Here is an 18450-nt window from a genome sequence, read left to right as displayed (position 1 = left end):
ACACATTTTTTTCTTTTTGTCCCTTTTTCTTCCCTAGGCCAGCTTCCTTAGGGTTAAATATTGGAGAGTGGCCATGATGATAGTGGATGGTCATTGGTAGCAACCATGGAGGTTGTGGTCATAAAAGCCCGATGCTAAGCACTTTTATGTATTATCAGTGGCAGACACAGCCGACAGTGGGCCCCTGTGTGAAACTGATTTGGCCTCCCCCCACTGAACTGATTTTAGACCACCTTGGGTGCTCCTGTTGGCTAAGAAGGGCCCAGGACCCTCATGCAATGCACTTTTCACCTCCCTATGTCTGCCCCTGTGTATTATAATGATAATACTACAACCAGGATAGCAGTACAAATGTCGTCTATAGTACCCACAGCACTCTAGGTTATGACCTAAGTGGCCTTGTGAGAAATATGTCCCGGGTAGGAAAGGGTTCTTGGGTGATAAAGTTCTGGGGATGTCCCTACATTAACAGAAACTTACATCTGCTTAGAGAAACTTAGAATGCTTTTGAGTCTCCCTGTATAAACGAATGACTGTTTTTACCCCACAGGAATGACCATGGAAGAGGTTCGGGAGTATGAGAAGGAGACACAAGCTGCCACCAATGAGAAAATCGGACCAGTTGCCCCAACCATCACCATAACCGCAGAAACCCAGTGCCCAGCTATCCGTAGTGCCCCAGCCACCCCTATCACTGGTGAGCCTCCAGAATTTCTCTCCCTGCCCAAAGAAAGACCACGCAAGACCTCAGCCCCGGACACACTTACTCTACCAGAACTTAGAGAACGAGCCAACGGACCTTCCAATCACCTCTCGCCCACCAATACCGACAGCTGAAATCAACAGTTGGAGTCTTCTACTTCACTCCCAAAAGATGGGCCAGTCCTTCCCAATTTATGGGAAGACCCAAAATGATCCTCATGGACTCTGACATGAAGAAGTCAACCCTACGATGGAATAGACACAGGTGGTCTACCTTGACTTAGGCAAAAGGAGAGTTGGCTTCTTCTCCTACAAGCGGGAAGGGGATCTTCCATAAATACTGAACCATTTGATCTGTACGGCTATGTATCTGATTTAGCAGAGTCCGAAATCAAAGTACGAAGAAGATGTCTAGTGTCGAATCATTAGGAACTTGTAAAATTTAAATCTACAAAGGGGGAGTAAATTGTGCTCAACAGCCATATTCCTTGTCAATCAGTATCTGGTCCTTTGGTGGAATGCTTGGTTTCAGATTTATATGCTGTTATTATTGATATTTTTTAATTTAAAAATAAATTCTACACCAGGTAATTATTTAAATATACATGTATAGATATGTAAAATAGTGCACATACACAGTGTCCCATATCTTGCTGTGCTATATGGCTAACCAGCATTACCTTTTTTTAAGGCAGGTAAATTTTCCGAGAAGAATGACCACTGAAATATTCTCATTGGACAGGAAATGACAGGGGGGCGGGGTTTGGCTCCAAGCAGGTAGGGTGAAATGGGCTAATGCCCGGCACCCCTACCTTCTCTATTAATATTATTATTATTATTATTATTATTATTAATAATAAACAGGATTTATATAGCACCAACATATTACGCAGCGCTGTACATTAAATAGGGGTTGACAGATGACATACAATACAAATGACAGACGAATACAGACAGTGACACAGGAGGAGAGCACCCTCCCCCGAAGAGATTAAAATCTAGGAGGTAGGGGAAATAACACATAATAGGAGGGGAGAGACTAGAGCCCCAATTTACAGAATGGCAGGATAGGCAGAGAGCTGGAATGCTGTGCATTTGAGCCCCCACTTTTTATTTCCCAAGAGCCCCAATTTGTCTAAAACTGTCCCTGGAGTTACAACAGAAGGCAAGTCAATTGAATCCATAGACAATGGCCCACTGATTAATATACAGCCGAATTTTAATGTCATTTCTCTGGTAATTGGTAGTAGTATTGGATTGACATTTTCTGACATTTTCAAAGAAAATGTAAGAAAATTCAATTTATTGACCTAGAACTATTCTTTAAAGTGTACCTGTCAGATATTTTCCCATGCTCATAAAACTAGTCCTGTCTAGGAGCTAGTAGTGCTAGGTTTGTGATAAATCTCTGATAAACCACCAAGCCTTGGGGCCTTTTTTTGCGGTGTACATTATCAATATGGCTTTGTTTGCATTGGCTGGTGAGTAAAAAAGAATTTCAAGTGAATATTGGCTCAATAGCTGATGAGTGCACAATGATCTCCTTGATATTGATCGTTTACATGGTGACCATTGTGCACTCATCAACCAGCAGAGCCATTATTCAGAAATGCTCTCCAATCTTCACCAACCAATGATGGTGGTCATCCAGTGAATGGCCAGCATTACTTGAATCGAAACCTTATCCATCTGCCTTTCCCCATCCAATGAGAGAGCACCAAAGGAATGGCTTCATTGGGGATCTGATGGGCCATGGTTTATGTCTTCAATGGACCTTATTCCCAAAAGGGGAGAATTTGATCCAGACTCAGGTGAATATTGGCTCTCTTGGGTTTCTGAACCAGAGAAACACACTTTCAACATGGCTTTGCCCACATTGGTTGGTGAATATTGGAGAATGCTTCCAAGTGAATATTGGCACAATGGCTGACGAGTGCACAATGGTAACCATGTAAAGGATATCCCCTTGATATAGATCCTTTACATGGTAACCATCGTGCATTTATCAACCAGCAGACTCAATATTCAGCTGGAAATCTTTTCCAATATTTACCAACCAATGGTGGTGGTCATACACCCATCAACTAGAGTATGGCCAGCATTGGAGCTAAAATTGGAGCTAAACTTGCCACCTGCCTATCCCCACCCAATGAGAGCACCTCAGTTATCAGTAATAGTTTCATTGTTTTGAAGGGCCATGGTTAACATCTTTAATGGAACTTATTCCCAAAAGGGGAGAATTCAATCCCCTAATAATAAAGTAAAACCAGAACCAGAGGGACACACTATCAACACAACTTTGCTGGCATTGGCTGGTCACTATTGGAGATTGCTTTCAAGTGATGATCCCCTTGATATGGATCCTTTACATGGTAACTATCGTGCACTTATCAACCAGCAGAGTCAATATTCAGCTCGAAATGTTTTCCAATATTTACCAGCCAATGATGGAGGTCATGCACCTATCAACCAGCACTACTTGGGGATTATTCTCAACCACGTCTCTTTCCTCATCCAATGAGAGTTATCAGTGATGGCTTCATTGGGGATGTGAGGGGCCATGTCTTACATCTTTAAAAGAACTTATTCCCAAAAGGAGAGAATTCAATCCAGAATCAGGTGAATATTGGCTCTCTTGGTTTTTTGAACCAGAGGGACACACTATAACAGGGCTTTGCCGCCATTGGTTGGTGAATATTGGAGATTGCTTCCAAATGGATATTGGCATAATGGCTGATGAGTGCACAATAGTAACCATGTAAAGAATATATCCCCTTGATATGGATCCTTTACATTACTAGCAGAGACAATATTCAGCTTGAAATGTTTTCCAATATTCACCAGCCAATGGTGGTGGTCATGCACCCAATCCATCCACTGGCTCTCTTGGTTGATGAGTGCATGATGTAACCATGGAACCCAGCCTTGTCTATGAGCCAATCTCCGTACCTCAGTAATGGCTTCAATGGGGTTCTGAAGGGACAGGGTTTACGACTTCAATGGAACTTATTCCCAAAAGGGGAGAATTTAAAACCCTTGTACTCATTGTTCTCCAACCCCTCGGTAACCATTGTGGACTCATCAACCAGCAGTCAATATTCAGCTGAAAATGTTTCCCAATATTCACCAGCCAATGGTGGTGGTCATGTACCAATCCATCCATTGGCTTTCCAGGTTGATGAGTACACGATGGTAACTGAGTAAAGGATTCATATCTAGAATATATAGATCAATATTATGCACCAATCCAGTAATATGCGTCCAACATTACTTGGAGCCCAACCTCGTCTACGAGCCAATCTCCATCCAGTGAGAGCTCCTCAGTAATGGATTCATCGGGGTTCTGAAGGGACATGGCTTACCTCTTGAGTTGGAACTTATTCCCCTGAAGGGAATTCGATCCCCTTATAAATCAAACTAGAATCAGAGGAACCCCCAAGTTAAAGCTGGACTATCAACTTTAGATTAGGTCAAAGGATATTATCTTGTGGACATAAAAGCCAAGTTTACGGGATCTCCATCGTGTGACGATCCAAAAACAAAGCTCTTCACTTGACAACGTTTCCACCTCCCAGCCAAGTGTTCATCAGCTCATTGAGTTGTATCATTGACAATCATTTATCATTTCTTTCTATTTCTTTACCTATGCTGGATATTAATTTTCCAAAAGCCAACACATTTCTTGTATATTTCTTGTGAGCCCTGAGCCATTCAGATGAAAGGAGAGAGAAATCCCATGTTTATCATTGATATGGCATATTTCGTATTTTATTTATGTGTTACCATTTTATGGTTTTTCTTTGGTATTCTGAAATAAATTAGTTAAATACTCAATGAATTATATGTAGCTTTAACTACAAAAGTAAAATGTGAGACTTTTCAGTAAGAAATAAAGGAAAATCATTTATAACAGCTGAGCTACTTGAATGATTGAATGGTTTTAATATATGTGGTGAGATCTAAGGTACACAAGGAGTCCATTGTTATTAAAGTGGACCTGTCACTAAGCTGCCATAGAGATTTCTGTTGCTGGAAATTATCAAGAAGGAAGGAGAGCTGTACATACAGCATTATTCTGTTCTATAGAGAGGGGACGGTAATGAGTGACCATACCCTGCTGTGCTCTCCCCATAGCAAAGTCCAAGGGTCGTTACCACTCAGTCGTTCTTCAATCAACCAGGACGGATTGATGAACAATGCACACGCACACTTGTCCGTCTCTGGCAACAGTCATCTGGCTTGAGATTGTTGCTTTGCTCTACACATCTGCTGGGAAAAAATGCTGACAATATGGATTTGATTTACTTTGCTGTTCACATGCAGAGAATTATTATTCTATCAGAAATAATTCACTTAGTGAATGAGCTGAAGCTCTGCTGATTTCAGCTATCCAATCATGTGCAAGCAAAAAAATCATGTTTCCTTGCATGTGAATGGGCATTCTGAATATGGGGAAAGTTTTCTCTACATTTACATTCAGAGTGATCGATCACTTTGCTAAGTCAACAGCCTTATTTCCTTTAGTGAATCATTCCTTATATGTCACAATATACAAAAGAATCATTTTTTCAACTTTTTTATTATCAAAAAGCTCTCATTGAGATGCTGACCTGTGACTTTGCCTGGGCTGAGATTAGGTCATCATTTTGCTGCAGGCTGAAGGAAGCAATTGCTCAGTCTTTTCTCCACCAATAGGAGGCTGCAGCAGGACCTGATCTGAACCAGACATTTGCGAGCACAGAAAACAACCCCACAGGCACCTGAGGTGACATAACTGTGATCAGAACCTTGATAGTAAAACCTGAACAAAGATGGTGCCCTTCTCTTGAAGAAAAAAAGAATAATGGATTGCCCGAAGGAGAACTGGGGAAGGTAAGAAATACCTGGAAGTTTTACACTTGCACATTTTTGGCACATGTTTGGTATGCATGTTTTAAAATGAAAATATATATGAGGACAGGTCCACTTTAAGAATGTCTTGAATTGACTTCTTTGGAGCTGGAGCCTGCTCAGCAACACAAAGGCCACGGCGCCACCTAGTGGCAGAGTATACAAACTGCATATTCTTGATATGTGTTGGCAAAATACATTACTATTTAAATCTTACCCATATCTCAATTTTTTTTACACATTTCAAAATACATTCCTCTAGTTTTCATCCAGGCTTCTGTAAATCCTTTGTTTCACCTATGGTGGGTACAGGCTCAAACAGCTCCCCAGTAGGGCCAGAACTCCCTCTGATCATAGTCATCTCTCGGAGCCACTTTTCCTAACCAGAGTTTCCCCAGAGCTTGCTTGGGGTTCCTTGATCATTGAGCAGTGGAAGACTGATCTCCTATATGAGAGTCTGCAAAGCTATGGTAACAATGTTCCTCGGCAGAGCCAGTGGTGTTGGTTCTCAGTGGAACCCATCTTTGTGTCTCTCAAGTAAGTACCCTCTGTCACTAATGAGCTTTTTAGCCGTTAAGTATGCTGCTCTTCCCATTGACCCCCAAGATAAAAGTGTTGTCACTCCCTTGGCCACTATTGTAAGAGGATGTTTCTTCATTGATAATCAACAAGGAGCACCATTATCCATTCACCATCAATGTGAGAGCGCCATTATCCATTCACCATCAATGTAAGAGCAACATTATCCATTCACCATCAATGTGAAAGCGCCATTATCCATTCACCATCAAATGTAAGAGAGCGCCATTATCCATTCACCATCAAAAAGAGAGAGCCATTATCCATTCACCATCAATATATGAGCACCAACATCCATTCACCATCAACGTAAGAGCACCATTATCCATTCACCATCAATGTGAGAGCGCCATTATCCATTCACCATCAATGTAAGAGTGCGCCATTAGCCATTCACCATCAATAAGAGAGTGCCATTATCCATTCACCATCAATATATGAGCACCAACATCCATTCACCATCAATGTAAGAGCACAATAATCCATTCACCATCAATAACAGAGTGCTATTATCCATTCACCATCAATGTAAGAGCACCAATAATCATTCACCATCAATGTGAGAGCGCCATTATCCATTCACCATCAATGTAAGAGCACCATTATCCATTCACCATCAACGTGAGAGTGCCATTATCCATTCACCATCATTGTAAGGGAGTGCCATTATCCCTTCACCATCAATAAGAGAGAGCCATTATTCATTCACCATCTATGTAAGAGAGCGCCATTAGCCATTCACCATCAATGTGAGAGCGCCATTATCCTTTCACCATCAATGTAAGAGAGCGCCATTATCTATTCACCATCAATAGGAGAGCGCCATTATCCATTCACCATCAATGTAAGAGAGCACCAGTATCCATTCACCATCAATGTGAGGGCGCCATTTTCGATTCACCATCAATGTGAGAAGGCTAATATCCATTCACCGTCAATATATGAGCACCATTATCCATTGACCAGCAATGTAAGAGGCAATGTAAAGGGACTTTGCTCCACTGACCATCAATGTAAGGGGACTCTTCTCTACTGATCACCAATGTATGAGGGTCCATATGTCACTAACTAGCAATGTAAGGGGATCTTCTTTACTGATAATGATATTTCAGTGGCTCAGTGGTTAGCACTCTGACCTTTGCATCACTGGAGTCCCAGGTTCAAATCCCAGCCAGGACACTATCTGCATGGAGTTTGTATGTTCTCCGGTTTCCTCGCACATCTCAAAAACATGCAGTTAGGTTAATTGTTCTTAGACTGTGTTAATGACACATGATTATGGTAAGGAAATTAGATTGTGACCCCCTTTGAGGGTCAAATAATGACATGAGAACATCAACTTTCTCGGAAGCTAACCTGGAATGTTACCAGATGGATCCCTATCCTGGCAGCTATGGCTGAACATCGGCTCCTCAAGCCGGTCATATGACACAGGGTAGATAATAAGCCAACACAAAAATGAAATAGAAAATAACTTTTAATAAATAATGAACTATCCTTCTAGAAAACAAACCAGAAAATATATTATTAATATGAACTATGAAATATCTTCAACCTTAATATTTGCAGCTCTCTTCTGCTAAGCTGTGCCCGGACAAGTCACCGGGAACATATCATTACCACTTCAGAATTCTCTCATCCAAAACTTGGGCCAAACCAAGAAAATATGGGGGCCGTACTTGGAAAGTCATGCCAATCTGCATTGACAACCTCAACAAAGTTCTCATTGATCCTACTTATATGGCAGAGGTGCCAACAGCCCCTTTGCCCCAGAACAAGCAGTCCCAAGCCAACAGTACCAGGAGAAGCGTAGTTGACAACCCAAATTTAGATCTGATCTGTTTGTATTTTAGGCAGTTGTGATGAATAGAGGAAGAGGACCTGGACCTGAAGAGGACCTGGTACTGATCTTGGTTGACTGATCTAGACTTCCCCCAACTACTTCTTGGGAGCTTGATAGGTTTAGGGGAAGCCAGTGTGCCCTCAATGACCTCCCTTACAATGGAGGGTCGGTGGTCCTTCATGGTATGGGTTGGCATCAATAGGGACCAAAGGAGGCCTTCAAGATTGTGAATATGGTAAATCTTTAAAATTCATAACCCTGCAGGCAAAACCAGCACTTGGCCCTGGTGTGGGGAGGGAGATGCTCACCATTGGAGGTCCATTGGCAGTTCCATTAGGAATCCAAATTAGGGTTCCATTTTTGACTTTGCACTCCTGTGCTTAAGCCCTGCCTATCTGTTTTTTTCCTGTCCAATGAGAGTGCTTTCATTGAATAGGTGCTTCTACTGGACGGGGGATGGAGGGTAGGTAAGGCTTACTTTATGTCATTGGAACCCTAGCTATTTTCCTACAGGATTCCAATGGGAACATCTCCTGAGGTTCCTGACTCACTACAAATAAATAGTGTAAATAATAAATTGTATCTCAGATTGGTTCAGCAAGAATGTTGACTGCACTGCTTGGCAATCAAAGGGGCACTAGAGAAATCTGCCCTCCACCCTCCCCTTTATGAAATCTGCTCTCTGGCCTCCCCTTCAATAAATCTGCCCTCCAGCCTCCTCCATATTAAATCTGACCTCCAGACCCCCTTCAATAAATCTGACCTCTAACCTCCCCTTCAATAAATCTGCCCTCCAGCCTCCTCCATATTAAATCTGACCTCCAGACCCCCTTCAATAAATCTGACCTCCAGCCTCCCCTTCAATAAATCTGCCCTCCAGCATCCTCTATAATAAATTTGACCTCCAGTCTCCTCTTTATTAAACCTGACCTCCAGACCCCCTTCATTAAATCTGACCTCCAGCCCCCTTCATTAAATCTGACATTCATCCCCCTCTTCATTAAATCTGACCTCCAGCCTCCTTCATTAAATCTGCCCTCCAGCCACTTTCCTGGTTGGAGGGACTGCCTCTTTCCACTTACCTGTACATGGTAAAGAGACAGGGGATGTTATAATCCCGCAGGAGAAGCAAGGTGGGAAGCCAACCTTCTGCCAGACCCTGCGACGCGTGGAATCCTGCAAAATGTAAAGTACGATGAGTTTGTGATTATCCAATGGACTCCTTATTAGTCCTAAAAAGTGTTTCCCTTTATACTCTACATATCTGCACATGTACACTAGCTCCACCTGCAGGCAGAGAGCGGGACTGCAGTTAAGTAAAACCAAATCTTAAGGGGGTCATTTATCATAGGGGTGCAAAAAAAAAGGAAAAAGTAAACAAATACAGCCACAAAAACTAAAGACTGGTATCTGTAATATATGACATTTATATCCTAAGGTTTAGATACTCTTTATTGCTGTTTCTCATTTACGCTGATTAATCCTTTAACCTCTAAATCTCCAGAACAATCGTTAAATCCCCAATAAGTCTCTGTAAATCTAAGTGTAATCTGCATTCCCCAGTATTTCCCATTCCCTGCCCATCCATGCTGCGTGTGACCTCACTTAACCACCTGTCTGGCTGGCTCTCAGGCTCCATGTTGTATGTACAGCTGTCCCCGAGTATCTCCACAACACTTTTACTGGCGTAACTGGGAGATTATTTGGGCTCTTTCTTGCTGTGCTGGGGATTCAAGCTACCGATTCTGGCAGGCAAGGGTCGCATAATAGGGGCTTCACAGGAGATTCTTAGCTAAACCTCTACACGGCCCATAAATTCGTGGCATGGCTTGGCTCCTTCTAAAGACGTAATGACTGAGTTGGGAGAATTTGTAGTATCAGATGGTAACCTGGCACCACTGAGCTCATCCTGTGATAATGTGTTCAAAGATTTATACGGCTTCCAAAGCCAAAATATTTTTTTTAGCTTTGCATACAGTAGGGGACATTTGCCAGGTTTTTTTGGGTGTTTTTGCTATCTTTTAGTGAGATTTCCCTTCACTTCCTGTCGTGTTCAACCATTGCCATTAAAAACACCTTGACCTGTGGCATTCCTTACCGGGAAATGTTTCTCTGAAAGCCAGATTCACTGCTTTTATATATATATAGACCCCTAGGGTTCTTAGTCAGTTTCTCTCCCGGTGACATTGGCCACTGACAGCAAGGACAAGGTTTCTACTTTTGCCTCCTGGCTTTGACCATACTTTAAGATATAAGGTCAGCTTTAGGTACAGTTCCCACCCAAAATATACCATATTGACAAAAAATCTAAATCAAATAGTTTTTGCAAAAATTTTAAGGGTAAGAAAAGGAGAAACAGACTTCTCTCCGTTATTGGATTGGTTTTACCAAACCCCACTCACAAGAATGTGAGTTGCAATATTATAGAGAAATAAAAGGAGAAAGATGGGGTGTTAGAGTCGGCAATATAATTGTTTAAAGATAGCATCCATACAACATAATAATGAACTTGCTGACAAGGTAGGTCATAGATGATTGGTCAAGCCCCATTCCACTGACTAGGGTATTAGACCATTAAGCTTTATATGGAAATCTTCTTGATGAGGCAACTAACAAAAGACACCTCTATGACTAACGCTAGACACCTCCATGCCCAACTCGTTTCACCTACTGGCTTCTTCAGGGGTATTGTTGAGGGCTCCTATGTTCAATTAGCAAAGGTTCAGTTTTAGTGGGATTTCCAAAAGGGAGAAAAAGAAAAGGTACATGTAAAGATAAATAAGTCAGGGGTCTGGAATAACTGAGTGCTTGGCAGAGGAATGCATCAATACCCTAAAGTAGGCGAAACGCGTCTGACTGACTGGGTGACCAATAAGCTATACATGGAAATGCCTAGATTACATGTTTCTAGTGAGAAAAAGAACTAAAAATAACAAAAGAAGGCTAGACGCCTCTATACCAGAAGCGTTTCGCCTACTGGCTTCTTCAGAGGTATTGATGCATCCCTCTGTCAATCATTCCTAACCCCTGTATTTATCTATACAGGTATACCTTTTCAAAGCACCAGTTACCTTGACTTTTTCCGCCTTTTAGAAATCCCACTAAAAGTGAACCACACCTATATGAACTTAAGTGCCCTCAACAATACCCCTGAAGAATCCAGTAGGTGCAACGAGTCGGGTAGAGGCGTCTAGCATTCTTTCGTTTTTTTTTAATTATTTTTTTCACCAAAAAGATGTAATCAAGGGATTTTCATGTATAGTTTATTGGTCTAATACCCCAGTCAGTGGAATGGGGCTTGACCAATGATGACCTACCTTGTCAGCAAGTTTATTATTATGTTGTAAACAATTATTTTGCCAACTGTGCATCTTTCTCCTTTTTTTCTCAATTAGGTTTTTACAAAAATATGGCGCTATGGCAGGTGCATGGGATGGCACCATACCTCAACACTGGAAAACTAGAAGTCCCCGGAACATGGCCTCCAGCCAACGGTAACTGGGAAGGTATTGAGCAGAAGGGCCAACCAGAACCCATAGCTTTCCTGATAAAGTGGAACTGTATGTATAGCAGCCAGGAGTCCACTGGGCACAGATTTATAGGACATAGGGCTGTGGCCCACCAAAGGTTTTTTTTTTCAGTCCAACCTTGCCTCCAGCCCTTTGAAGCATTCCTGTAAGGTGGCAATGAGGGATGGGGATATCACCCACAATTTCCAAAAAGTGTTGGACACCAGGACCAAGTACTATGAAATATATAACCCTAAAAAAAACAAAACAAAAATAGAACTGGCCCCAACGTAAGCCTTTCTCTTTAATGACCATATATTTTTTGGCAGTGTATATATAGCCCGTATTCTTTTGTCACTTGTTAATGATACAGCTTTACACGATGCCTCTTTCTCACAAGCTCTGACAGAAAGTTTTATGGCTACAGAAGCTTTGGATTGCATTTCAGCTCTGTTTCTGAGTTCTGTTTCTGAAAGTTCTACATTCCACACATCCTGATTGGTGGTGGATCAAGTATCACGATGCACAGATGAACAGAGATAGCAATAAATACCTGGATGGAAGCCAACCACAAGATCAGGCCTTGCCGCTCGTTTGTTCTCCACCATTGTCTCCCAGAACACATGGTATAGGGCTTTGTAACCACTCAGGTAGACCTTCCCACGTGGGCCAAAAGCCGTCAGCGGAGGTCTCATCACTGGGCCATTGACTACTTCCGGGCCCACCATAACCACCTCCAGACCCTGGTTCCCTGGATACATCTTGGCAAGATCGTCATAGTCTGTGACGCGGATGTTCAAAGTCTCAATGTGAGAGGCACCAACCACATGTACGGTGATGGGACCAGTGTAGGGATCGACTCGGAAAGCGTTCATAGCAAAACCAATAGTCATAGGCCTAGTGAAGAAGTCGGCTGTCAAGCGTTTGATAGACTCTCGAAGTTCTGCATTTTCAGGTTTTGGCTTTCCACAGTTGGACCAGAGTAGCCCCATGTAACGGCTTGCCATGATGTTTTCTATTTTCACCTCAAGGTTCTCCTGCATGGCAAACCAGTCATCCCAGGTCTTCACATTAGAAATGGGCATGGTCCAAGGCAAGGTAGCAAAAGGAATATCTCCTATGTGAAAAACAGAAAATGATCCAAAATTGCCAATTGTCATAAGGTAGGCTTTACCCTCCCACCACCACCACCATGGTTTCCCACTTCTGTCTTGCACTTCTCCAAACCAGATCAAGTCCAGCCAGGTCCTAGGACCTAACTTTCCTAATATTTTTAGATATTATTTCTGTGTGTTATTCAGTATTTGGTCAGAAGAAGTTTTGGGTGAGGTTTGGATTTAAGGTTTTATGCAAATACCAATTTTTTATTACTCTGGACACATTTCCACCCCCAGGAGTCAATCATAGGATGTGAAAAATGTATGTCCTGAGCACTAGAAGTTCTGGTACCTCATTGGCTCTGATGGCCATCTGGATGGGGTGACCTGCTAATTTATTAAAATATTATTTCTGCTTGTTCAATATTTGGCCAGAAGAACCTCCACTTGAGTTGGTGAAAGTAAAAAAAAAAGCCAAACTCTTTCAATTTTATGATTTATGTAATTCTTCCAAATATTTTCCCTTTTTTCAGAAGAGAACATTTTCATGGTGGCTTCTTAATTCTCCTGCAGCATTGGGTTTTCCTTTGTATTTTCATCTCCTACCCTAGACATGTTCCTATCACCATGACTATTCCACATTATCGAGGATCCATGGTGAGAACCATCCATCATGTGGTTTTTCTAATGCCCTGGATGGGGGCAAGTTACCACTGTTTCACCTTGGAGAAATGAGATGCCAGTATCTAATAAATTTTAATAAAAGTTGGTATGTCGACCAAGCACTTGTCGTGCTTTACATATCCAGATACATTGTAAATTTTAAAATGTTCTAGTTCATTTAGGTGCAATCATGGTGGCCAAGCTAATTGTGTAATGCACCAAAGAAGAGGTACCAACCTGCCTTTGCATTCTTGTAGGGCCATTTAGATCTCAGGATTGGCCAGCCAAAATGACCAATCTATTGGCAGCCAAATGAAGTGCCATATATATATATTTCAAGGGCATCATTACTGGGTGGCATGGAGGTCATTTTTCAGCCATACCCTTGTAACATCAATAAATTTACATACCCAAACTTTTTTTCTTTGTAATTACCTCTGATGAACTCACCTGTAAAGATCAGCCACTCCACCAATCTGTCAATGGCAGCCAGTTTTAGTTTCCTGCAGAACTTCTTGTGCACCGGCCAGTTTTCCCTGTTACACTCCGAGCTGCAATAGTAAACGTTCTGACACCTGCAAGGAAGGGTTCAAAACTTAAGCTAGTGACATTTTGGAATACATTCAAGGGGCATTCTGCTTTGGGGGTATTTAAAGTGAACCCAGATGCCCATCATCTGGTATCCCATTGGCACTGATTACACTCCAGATAGGGTGACCTGGTAATATTTATAATTTCTACAGCCACTTCTGACCAATAAAGGTGGACATTTTGGGTCTAGAGCTGCACCCTGTTTTTGACGCACCCTGCATGATAAGATTGCTCCTTAAATTTTCCATAGGCCAACCCCAACACCAATGGTCAAAAGTCTTCTATTAAGCCAAATCCGAGCCTGAGATGAACTTACCTTTTACAGCGTCTCATACCATGGGCACCGGAAAGACTGGACGGTAGCTTCTTGCATTGAGCACAGAATTTGTAGGTGTCCTCCATCTTCTGAAACATCTCTGCATATGATTTGATGCCAAAATTTGCAGAAAGACTGTTACCTTCCACTGCAGATCTGTAATAGTGGAGAATGGCAGACAGACATGAAATGCTAACACTTTGTAACAACAGAGCTCAGCTTTATTACATTGACAATATGGAGTCACCTGTACTCCTCGAAGCTCCTCATGTTCAGTTTCTGCAGGATGACATTGGACAAGCCGGGTACATTGCTGTCCATGGCCATAAACCCCAGGGAGTCGGTGTAGTAGCTGCTTGTGGCCCCAGAGGCTGCTTTAGATTTCGCTTTGGCGGGTGGCACTTTTGTCTCAGCCATTGTGTTGAGATATAAGGCTGCATTGGAGAAGACAGAAAGTGGATAAAGATTATCAGAGTTCTTCAAATTTCCTTTGGTACCCAAAAATCAGAACAAAAAAACTTTCAAGTGTGATGGAATGATTGCAAGTCAAAAGTTAGATATGGGATTGGGTCATGAATATAGAAAATTTTTACTGCCATCTTTGGCCAAAATATATTTGTGACTTTGAATTGCGGGGTGTAGAGTTCACCGTTTTTATTCCTGTTTGTAGCTTCTATTGGTTGCACAAGCACATGAACTTCATTCATTCCACCATCAAATGTGAGAATTATACAACAAGCTGCTCAATCTCATCCCTTCAATGTGATTCCAAGTTAGTTTGTCACTTTTCCACTGTTGGTAAATCCAAAATTTACTACAATCCAGCCATGCTCAACCAGGGTTCCTTGATAGGGTTTTTGGGGTTCCTCAAACTATGGCTGATGGACAACCTATTTGATGATGCCCACATGCCTTTTGGGCCAACACCATATGGAATGTTTTTAGTTGTCTATGAAGGTCGTATTCCATCCACTGTTATAAGGGGGCTTTCCAGAGTTCCTCAAGAGATTGATAGGGGTTCCTGGAACTGTGGCTGATTGACCTCCCATTTATTGAAACCTGCATAGTTCTGGTACCAACACCGCCATTTTGTAGAAGCCTAATGACTGTAATAGTTTTTTCAGTTGTCCACAAACCAGCCATTCTCAACCACGGTTCTCCCAGAGGTTGCTTGGGGTTCCTCAAAGCATGGCTGATTGACAACTTTTTTGATGATGCCTGCATGGTTCTGGGGCCAACGCCATATGGTAGACTCAGCCTAATATTTTTTTAGGGGTTCCTGGAGTAAAAGGGTTGAGAAAGGATACTGTACTCATTACAATCCGACTGCATAAGTCTACCAAGAAAACTTGTTATAGATTAATAATACAATATATATATAGTTATCCAGAAGTTACCCTATACCAGATCCATATCCATTATCTGCTGGAGATAAATGGATAAATCTAAAGTTCCCTATACATTAGCCATTGTCAACCAGGGTTCCTTCAGTGGTTTTCCTCAAATCATGTCTGATAGACAACCTATTTGATGATGTTTGCTTAGTTCTGGGGACAACACCAATTGGTAAAGCCAAATGCATGACTATAATGTTGTTTTTAGTTGCCTATAAAGGTTGGAATTCTATCTATCATAGTGGTGGTGGGGAGAGGGGGCATTCTTTCCCCTGGCCATCAATTTAGGAGGCTTTTTTTTTCTACTGACCCCCAATAAATTAGTTTTAGTAGGGGTTCTCTGAAGACCCAAATAAATATTAAAGCTAAATGTCTAAATACTAAATGTACATTTGAACTGCGTAAGTCTGCCAAGAAAACTTGGTATAGAATATTGATCCAAGCCTATAGTCATCCAGAAGTTACCCTATACTGGATCCATATCACCTACCTGCTAAAGCTAAATAGAGAAATGTAAAGTTTCCTATACATCAGCCATTCTCAGTCAGGGTTCTGTGGAACCTTAGGTTGACAACCAATTTGATGATGCCTGTATAATTCTGGGGCCAACGCCATCTGGTAACCAACTTGATTTGGATTACTGATCTCAGCCTATAGTTTTCCATAAGCTACCTAACGCTGAGTGCAAATCACCTAACTGCTGGAGATAGATCGAACAATCTAAAGTTGACTATTATTTACATACCATTCTCAACTTGGGTTCTGTGAAACCCTAGGTTTCCTCCAAAGTTCGCTACGGGGTTCCTCAAACTTTGGCTGACTGTTCCCACTCATTTGATGATGCCTGTATAGGTATGAGGCCAACTCCATTTGGTAGACCCAGCTCCATGACTCTAATGATGTTTATAGTTGTCTATAAAAGTAGTATTCTAGTCATCACTGTAGGGAGGCATTCTTTTCACTAATATTATTACACAGTATTTATATAGCACCATCATATTACACAGTGCTGTACAAAGTCCATAGTCATGTCACTAACTGTCCCTCAAAGGAGCTCATAATCTAATGTCCCTACTATAGTCATATGTCATTAATACAGTGTAAGGTCAATTTTGAGGGGAAGCCAATTAACCTTACTGAATGTCTTTGGGATGTAGGAAGAAACCAGAGTACCGAGAGAGAACCTGCAAACTCCATGCAGATACTGTCCTTGCCAAGATTTGAACCTGGGAGCTAGGACTGAAAAGGCAGAAGGGCTACCTCTGAGCCACCGTGCCCATGATATTGGCTTTGGCTGGGGTTCTCCAAGACCTGAATATTATTTCAGCGGTTTAAATTAATAAAAGGTGCTATACTCAGTACAAACAAACTCCACTGCATTGCAACAAATTTGTTATAGGTTATTGAATGAAACCTATAGTTATCCATAGGTTACCCTATACCGAATCTATATCACTTACCTGCTGGCGATAGATGGACGATTCCTTTTTCTCCTGCAAGAAATTAACAACCTTGTCTCTTTGCATTATTGTTTTAATCCCATATCTTAATATTAGCTCACCACCTGATTAAATTGGCTGAATATCAGACACGGCCACACATAAAAGGCCCATCATCTGACACTCATCACTGTCAGTCCGTGTTATGGCAGCGAGTGAGGAGGGAGAGATGTCTGTCCTATAATTAGTGGCTTCCTCACCGGCCAGGAATCTCCTGTAAAAGAGCTGTCACCTCCTATGGGACTAACGATATATAGGACAACCATAGCACAAGTGTGAGTGACACCAGAGGGCTGCAAAATAGGGGTCAGGGCTGGGGTAACCTTGCACACATTAGTCTTTTTGACACTTTAATCCTGACGCATACCACTAATCCTAAAATACACAGAGGTACATGGACTGCTCCTAGGACATGGTTATTAGTGACACGTGCTGGGGGGTCACCCCAAACATACAAATTAGGAGGCTGGATATGAACTGTCAGACTTGCACTGTGGAGTATTTAGGGTCTTTCACGCCCTTCTGATTTACTGCTGTAAGCATACGCCTTTTACTGAATGAAAAACCGCTTTAAAACCCAACTAAACCCAGATTGGAACAACATACATTCCTTGGGTTATGTATCAGTGGTAAAAGACCTTCCAATGTGGCTCCTAAGGCTGGCCATCTGCTGTCAATGAATCCATGTTCCCCGATTTGATGGTGAGTAGCAGCAGGAGGTACTGAACCCCGAACCATGACTCCCATTCACTGCCCACGGTAGTATCTCAGGTGGGAGCACATTGTGATTGATAAGGGGTGCAAGGAAAGGAGAAACCACAGCACAGTCTCACCACACGTTTGAACTTAACCTTACACAATGATGTTGATTATTGTAAATTATATTTCGGCTCCCGACACGTTTCGCAATATTGGCTTCTTCAGAGGAAAACAAAACTTTCATCCATACCTGTATAGCAGTAGTGACACATTACATCCATAAATGAGCCAAAGATTTTCTATGGCTTAGTAAGAGTGAGACCTCAGAACTAAAATGGTTTCAATGATCAACCCAATTCAATAAAAAGTTTAGTTCGGTTTATTAAAATTAATTAAATACTATACAGAGATATACTGTCAATTTAGACATAACATACACATAAATCATTGTAAGTGATAATAATTCAAGAGCAGGAGGAAGAATCTCAGCTACTGACCCGACCCGACTCTTTCCTCCACAATCTATTATGAATGCTGTATCATCCATCCTTCCCTCCGCTCCTCTTCTGCTGCATCTCTTTGTAGTTCTCTTCATTGGCTTCCATTTCACCTTAGAATCAAATTCATCTCCTGTGCTTTGCCTTCAAATCCCTCCACAGTTCTTGTCC

At 41.8% G+C, this 18450-nt stretch overlaps 2 protein-coding genes across 2 annotated transcripts in view; one reads left to right on the top strand and one right to left on the bottom strand.

Moving 5' to 3' along the window:
* Positions 1-4619, top strand: part of LOC140335034 (cytoplasmic phosphatidylinositol transfer protein 1-like) — a 50244-nt gene extending 45625 nt beyond the window's left edge. Inside the window, exon 10 of the mRNA XM_072417386.1 lies at positions 551-4619. Coding sequence (XP_072273487.1) covers positions 551-837 — 287 coding nt within the window. The 3' untranslated portion in view covers positions 838-4619. The remainder of the gene's footprint in view (positions 1-550) is intronic.
* Positions 4620-9092: 4473 nt separating this feature from the next.
* The window catches only part of MSS51 (MSS51 mitochondrial translational activator), a 13926-nt gene continuing 4568 nt past the window's right edge, over positions 9093-18450 (bottom strand). Inside the window, exons 2-6 of the mRNA XM_072416979.1 lie at positions 14438-14624; positions 14191-14346; positions 13734-13858; positions 12077-12640; positions 9093-9190 (exon numbers count right to left, since the gene is read on the bottom strand). Coding sequence (XP_072273080.1) covers positions 9093-9190; positions 12077-12640; positions 13734-13858; positions 14191-14346; positions 14438-14607 — 1113 coding nt within the window. The 5' untranslated portion in view covers positions 14608-14624. The remainder of the gene's footprint in view (positions 9191-12076; positions 12641-13733; positions 13859-14190; positions 14347-14437; positions 14625-18450) is intronic.

Source organism: Pyxicephalus adspersus, chromosome 7, assembly GCF_032062135.1.
Source record: "Pyxicephalus adspersus chromosome 7, UCB_Pads_2.0, whole genome shotgun sequence".
In the NCBI taxonomy this organism is placed as follows: Eukaryota; Metazoa; Chordata; class Amphibia; order Anura; family Pyxicephalidae; genus Pyxicephalus; species Pyxicephalus adspersus.
Note: the sequence above shows the minus strand (reverse complement) of the source record. Positions and strands in the feature narration are given on the sequence as shown.